The sequence below is a fragment of the Chiloscyllium punctatum genome, chromosome 45 (genome assembly GCF_047496795.1).
Source record: "Chiloscyllium punctatum isolate Juve2018m chromosome 45, sChiPun1.3, whole genome shotgun sequence".
NCBI classification, from domain to species: Eukaryota; Metazoa; Chordata; class Chondrichthyes; order Orectolobiformes; family Hemiscylliidae; genus Chiloscyllium; species Chiloscyllium punctatum.
The window spans coordinates 60,252,661-60,259,821 of NC_092783.1; the positions used below are offsets into that span (position 1 = coordinate 60,252,661).

Consider the following 7,161-nt stretch of genomic DNA (forward strand, 5'->3'; position numbering starts at 1 on the left):
TCAACAGCTTTTTCGGGGACAGGAACCCCAGATTATCACTGACTTGGTGGGTCAAGACCCAAAAGGAATATGAAGAAGTCTTGAGATCTCTTGTGGTTCAATGGTAGTGTCCCTACCTCGAGACCAGGAACTTGGGTTCAAGAGTTCTGAGGCAGGGTCACTCCACCTGAACTGTGAACTCTAGCCTCTCTCCACAGATGCTGCCAGACCTGCTGAGCTTTTCCAGCAATTTCTGTCTGTCTCTGATTTGCAGCATCCGCAGTTCTTTTGGCTTTTATTGATTAGGGTTCAATGCCCTCCTTTTCCAGAGATGTGTCATTTTTAACTTTGTCCACCTCAGTCCAACATCGGCACTGCCACATTGTGGAAAGAGATTGATCAGAAAATATCTGTGAAGAGGACCAGCAGAGAGGTAACTGTCTGGGGACTGGACCTAAAACTGTAGAGTGTATTTGATAACGATCAGAGAGAATAGGATTACTGCCAGGAATAGGAGGAAAGGATGGGAAATGGACTTGGGTATAAGCTTCTGGTCAGTGCTGAGAGTGGGGTAATGTGATAGCTCATCGAGCAAACACTTACACTGTACAGACTCGACCAAACATCACTGAATCTCTGAAAGCCAACCTTCTCAGTTACATTCCAGCCCTCCCCTCCGCATCTTTTATCCAGCTTGAAGACATTCGGGATAGAGAAGGGAAGCTTTCACCTCCTCATGGACACGTGTAGTGTGTTCAATTATTTCGGTGTGAGATTTTTAACCGTCTAACTTTTCTTTTGGCTCTGTTGAGCCTCCTGCAGTTAAAATAAAAGGACCATGGAGCACAGTCTGCGCCGTTTGAAGCTGGAGCTGGTTAGATATGTTTTATTTCATTTCATTTCGAGCTGTGTGTGTGTGTGTGTTTTGTAATAGTGGGTGAAGTTATTAACCGATGGTACTGAGCCCCTATTTTACTCCCGAATATGTGGTTATTCACGTCCCCCGCGCCGTCTCCTGAAATGGAGTTATTTAGGAGCGAGAGTTGCGCTTCCGTAATGTGTGTGTTTTGTTGATGTAGCGGACGGGGTATTGATACGACACTTTCTCTCTCTCTCTCCACCACCCCCTTCCACCCCACCCCGTCCTCCCCCTCTCTTTCTCTTCCCCGTTCTCATTCCCCTCTATCTCCCCTGTCCACCTCCCTCTCCCCCTCTCCCTCCTGTCCTTCCCCTCACTCCCCTGTCCACCCCTTTCTCTCCCCATGTCCTCTCCCCCGTCCTCCCCTCTCCCCCTCACTCCCCTGTCCTCCCCTTTCTCTCCCCATGTCCTCTCCCCATCCTCTCCTCTCCCCCTCACTCCCCTCTCCTCCCCTTTCTCTTCCCATGTCCTCTCCCCTGTACTCCCCTCTCTCCCTCTTTCCCCCATTCTCCCCTCTCCCCTCTCCTCCCCTTCTCTTCCCTGTCCTCCCCTCCTCCCCCTCTCTTCTCTGTCCTCCCCCTCTCCCCCATTCCCCCCCCACCCGCCCTTTCCTTCTCTCCCTCCCTTTCCTTCTCTCCCTCCCTCTCCCCCTTCCCCACCCCACTCCCCCTCCCCCCTCTCTTCCCCGTCCTCCCCTTCTCTCTCTCCCCCCATCGTCCCCCTCCCTCTCCCCTCCCTCTCCCCCTCACTCCCCTGTCCTTCCCCCTCTCTACCTCTCCCCCCCTTCTCCTGTGACCTCCCCTCTCTCCCCCCACCCCCCCACCGTCCTCCTCATCCCCCTTCCCCTTGCATCCTCCAGTCTCCCGGTCCTTCCCCCATCCCTTCCTCCTCCCAATGTACCCCACTCCCCTCCCATCCTCCCCCGATCTCCACTTTCTCTCTCTGCACTCTTGTCTCCCCTGTCCTCCCCCTTGTCTCTCCTCCCCATCCTCCCCTCTCTCCCACCCTCCATTCTATCCCCTCTCCCTCCTGTTCTCATTCACATGAAGGTCACAAGAGTTTTTAGTACCACACCCAAAAAACACAGAGGGCCACTCGAGGATAATGAATACTGCTCAGATCGACAGCCTGACCAGACTCGCTTCAGTTGCAAATAATCCTAAGATTTGGAAGATCGGGGTCACAACAGCATAATTCTTTTTTTTTGAAAAGGCAAAGGATTCCAAAATTATTACCAGTGCAATAGAAACTGTGCCAAATTTTATTTCAGGGAAATTAAGCTGCCCTCTTGAAAGTGATTTTTTTTTGGAACGAGAAAGCATTGGCGTGTAAACATTTTCAGCTCCCTGTCTCATCTGTTTTCATTCCCAGCTGCTGACTTTGAATGGCACTGTGTTCAAATGGAACAAGAGAAAAAAAGCACACAGACAGGCACAGAGACAATTAAGCTAGCAAACCGTCTTCCGAGTTTAAACAAGAAAAAAGTTCATATCCAACCCAGTGATTGTTTTTTCTCTCTCATGTTTAGTTCTGCAGTTATGGTAACCAGACAAAATATACCAGCACAGACCTTCAGACTTATCAGGGAGCAGTCAAAGCTTTTGGGAAATTTTAATAAGCATTTATTTTCGATTGATATAGACTCCAACCGGCCTCAGTGAAATATTAATGCTTATTAGAACCTTGTCAGTTGTCTTAATGTTCTGGGTTTAAAAAGCAGACATAGCACACTTTGAGCTGCTGATTAGCTGGATCAGCCATGTGTCAACAATTCAGCATTTGGCCACTCTTTGATGGCCTTGTATTTGTCACCAGATTCCTTGTCAATCAGCAGTCCCTTGATTAATAAAACGCAGCTCTTTTTATTTGGTCCCACTGTGGGATGGGACTCTGCTTGTATGAGACAAAAATAATGTCTTAGACCAGGTATGTTATCAATTCCACCAGAGATTAAGACTATAATGTTACTGTTTATATTTAATAAAAAATTCTTTAGTTCTGGATTTGTTGAATAGTAAAGTGAATCTGTGGACAGGGATAATCAAACTTGTGCTGGTGAGGCTAGTGTGTGAGAATGGATTACTGAGAGGAACAGCAAGTGCTGGGAGATATATAGGTGGTAATGCATTTCAGAGAGATATATTTAAGCTATTACTTATAATGGGGTTCAACTGTAATTTTTTTACTTAATTTGGGGTGGCACTGTGGCTCAGGGGTTAGTACTGCGACCTCATAACACCTGGGTTCAATTCTAGCTTTGGGTAACTGTCTCTGTGGAATTTGTATATTCACCCTGTGTATGTGTGGGTTTCCTCCCACAATCCAAACACCTGCAGGTCAGGTGAACTGGCCATGCTAAACATTGCCTATAGTGCTCAGGGATGTGTAGGTTAGGTGCATGAGTCAGGGGTAAATATAGGTAGGAGAATGGGTCTGGGTGGGTTACTCTTTGGAGAGTCAGTGTAGACTTGTGGGGCCAAAGGGCCTGTTTCCACACTGCAGGGATTCTATGATATTTTGCTTTTATTCTGAAATGTTGCTGGAGTGAATACATTGATCTGATTTATGATACAGCCAGAGATATTTTTCATCTGAGGATTTCCATCAGATTTTGGGGGATTTCTATACAGATGGTGAGGTGGGAACACTTGCAGCTTTAACTTGACAGTTCACTCTCAATGAACCCACTTGAGATGGATCTGAAGCAGAATCAGATTGCAAAAAAAGCAACTGCTTTCCCAGAAAAGAACCCAAAATGACTCACTTTCCCTCCCTCAGTATCCTGACTGCTTAAATGCTTTGGAAAGTCTTATATCGTTGGGAAACTGTTTTCATGTATAGAAACAGGTCTTAACTTAATATTCAGTGATGTCAGTGCTTTGCAAAAATTGTCTCCTGCACAAGGGAGAATTTACTTTTGTTTCAATTTAGGGTTTTATTGGTTTTGTTTAGACAGATCAAAAATGATTTTTTTAAAGTAAATACTTGAGGAAAGGAAAGAGAGGGAAAATGCTGAAAAGTGGTGAGCAAGCTGTTCTCTGTGAACGATGAATAGCTTATTAGTATATGGGGATGACAATGAGATGCTTTCAATGTTTACTGGTAATGCAATGCTTCCGTGCTAATGGTGTAAAATGTCCATTGACAGCAATCTATGAAGGAAGCTGGAGACGGACTGCAGGACCAGATGAATTGTATGATGGGCGCACTCCAGGAGCTGAAACTTCTCCAAGTGCAGACAGCTTTGGAGCAGTTGGAGATCTCAGGGTTCCAGGGCCAAGCCTCATCCATCACTCAGTGTCAGCCGTGGCTGAGAAACGGCAAGAGCAGCGTGAGCTGGCCAGGCACCAGGCTGGAAACAGACAGCTGCAAACCTAGTGGCAGCAAACTCCACACACCAAGTCCTGCAACCTTTCCAGGCCAGGCTGAGAAACCTCTGAGCTCACACCTAAGAGAATATCTGAAGGACACTCCTTGTGAGGAGATGCAGCCTTCGGAGCTGTTATCCAGGTCTCTTGATCCTCTCGATACACTGTCACCAGTTTCATCTCGACATCTCGACAAGCAGACCCAGGCAGCTGCCTCTGCAAAGGTACATGAGCCCCCCACGCTGAGCAAATTGGGCAAGAAGACGATGCAAGATTGCAATGCCTCCAATGACTGGACTTCCTCTCTGCTCTCCCAAAGTAGAAACAGGCAGCCCCTCATTCTGGGTGATAACATCTTCGCGGACTTGGTGGGCAATTGGTTGGACTTGCCTGAGTTGGAAAAGAAGCCCCCTCCGGCCACTGCGGATGGAAGATCTGGGCATGACCATGGCCCCTTGCTCAGCAGATCTCAAGAATTCCAGAAGAAATTGAACCTGACGGCCAACATCTTCAAGAAGCTGCTGAGAAGTGTTCGGCCTGACAAAGGCAAGCTGGTGAAGGAGAAATGCAGCAAGGTACCGATGGGTAATCCTGGAGATGCTATAGCCAAGAGATCCAGCAAGACAGCCAAGCAGAAGGTCACTTTTTACTTTGAACTGCGGGGAAACAACAGTCAGAACAAGAAAGCGCAGGATGACTGTGGAACCTTACTGGATAAAAAGGATCTCAGATCCAACAGCTGTGCAAATAAACTGATCCAGTCAGTAACAGAGAAACAGTCCCAATTTGACTATAACTCTGTAGTTTGGGTCTGATTTAAAATATGAAAACCCTTGAAAGAAAAATGAATTGCACTTAATTTCATTTATATCCTACAGTGGTCCCAAAGACAATGGGATCAATATTGTTTACAGTAGTTTTTTTTCCAAACACTTTCTTTTTGAATATTTGATTGCGAAACATGTCAAGATTATTTAAAAGGACATCGTCAGACAGAACATCTTCAAATTCTTTTTATCCCTCGGTTTGCCATATTTCACATTAAGACAAACCTACGTGGAACTATGTCTCTTTGCAAATTGCCTACTAGGTTACCATAATCCAATAGATCGATTCCTCTTGTCTGCTCTCTGTCATTAGTAAGTGAGGTCATTCCTCGTTAATACAATCCCTGTGTTCCCTTGATCACCTTCTGAAACAGCTGGCTTTGTCTTTAGACCTGAGCACTGAAGCCCTCTAGTTCATCTATTTTGTTCTTCACATACAGGGTTTCACTGAACTTGATATTTGATCCCAGGATTGACCATTTGCTGTATCCTGATTGCCACTTAACATAAGTGATGAATCATGAGAGTCATGACAATGTACCGCAGACTGATGTTTCCCTTCCCAGAATGCCTCACCTCCAAGTTCCCCTGTGAGCCACTCACCATCCTGACTTAGGAATAATAGCGCTGTTCTTTCAGTGTCACTGGGTCAAAATCCTGGAACTCCCTTCCTCAGGGTCTACCTACACATGGACTGCAGTGGTTCAAGAAGGCAGCTCACCCCCACCTTCTCAAGGAGCATCTAGCGACTGGCAAAAAATACTGGTCCAGCCAGCGACACCCACAACCTATGATGTTATTTCTAAAAACCCGAGACCAGCTGAATCCAGACTAAACTGGAAAATGAGATCTTCCTGTACTGTAGTTCTCAATGTCACAAAGAGCAGTATATTTAATGATGGACTTGAACATGAGATCTTTGCCTCTGTATCTCTTGTGTTATTATTTTCCTGTGTTTAAGGAGGCCATCTTTTTTAGCCTTCTTCGTAAATTCAAATGAACAAATTCTTCATGCCTGTAAGGATGATAGGATAGATTCACCAGATGAGTGTGAATTTCCTGTGGTCTGTGAATGAGTGAGATGAAGTATAAAAACTTTGTTTGAGTTTAGAATCTGATTTGCTTGTTAGTATTTGGGAGGATGTTGTAGAATAGGGAGATACTGTTCACTGCCTATTGAAGAAGTTTGAGTTGAGTGTGGGAACATAGAGCTAAGAGATTTAATAAATAATGGCAGTATCCACATTGAAACAAGGCTGGCTGATTTTTAAAACCTTTCATCTGAGTCTTTTCTCGAGAATAATGTGAGTCTTTGCTGACTGAGATTATTTTTTAAATTGTGTAATTTCCGGCGCTCGGCAAGTTTTGGCTCCCAACCCAGCAATACCTTGATTTTCTTTTTAACTTTTAAATTCTCATCCTGATATTCGGTGAATATGGGAGAGGGAGTAGGCTATTTTTTTTTTAGATTAGATTACAGCGTGGAAACAGGCCCTTCGGCCCAACAAGTCCACACCGACCCGGCAAAGCGCAACCCACCCAGACCCATTCCCCCACATTTACCCCTTCACCCATCACTACGGGCAATTTACCATGGCCAATTCACCTAACCTGCACTTTTTTTTTTGGATTGTGGGAGGAAACCGGAGTACCCGGAGGAAACCCACGCAGACACGGGGAGAATGTGCAAACTCCACACAGAGAGTCGCCTGAGGCGGGAATTGAACCCGGGTCTCTGGCGCTGTGAGGCTGCAGTGCTAATCACTGTGCCACCATGCCCGCCCCTTCAAGCCTAATCAATCCAATCCAGCTGATCTGATTGTAGTCCTTGGCTTTTCATTTTCCTGTTCACCTTCCATAACTTCCTGGACAAACAAAAATCAATCAGACTCAACCTTGAATGAATTTAAAGATCCAACCTCTACTAATTTCTAGGGTAAAGGGTTCTGCACTGAGAGAAAAAAATTCAGATCTCTCGATTGACTCTCATTTACCAATTTCTGCAATTTCTTCAAGGGTATGTCTTCAGCTGCTTTGATCTAAACTCTGTAATTTCTTCCCTATTCCT

General features: G+C 45.6%; 1 protein-coding gene across 1 annotated transcript; it reads left to right on the forward strand.

The window, feature by feature from the left end:
• Positions 1–551: 551 nt before the first annotated feature.
• inka2 (inka box actin regulator 2) lies at positions 552–6,347 on the forward strand. The gene is made up of 2 exons (XM_072563891.1): positions 552–853; positions 4,047–6,347. Exons 1-2 carry the CDS (start codon positions 818–820, stop codon positions 5,079–5,081), a joined length of 1,071 nt encoding a protein of 356 aa, XP_072419992.1. The 5' UTR covers positions 552–817; the 3' UTR covers positions 5,082–6,347.
• Positions 6,348–7,161: the final 814 nt, after the last annotated feature.

Bases quoted from the DNA above. Each gene is read 5' to 3' on its own strand.
- inka2 (XM_072563891.1), top strand. From the start codon at position 818: ATGGAGCACAGTCTGCGCCGTTTGAAGCTGGAGCTG. The intron at 854-4,046 runs GTTAGATATGTT...GTCCATTGACAG, and splicing joins GCCGTTTGAAGCTGGAGCTG to CAATCTATGAAGGAAGCTGG.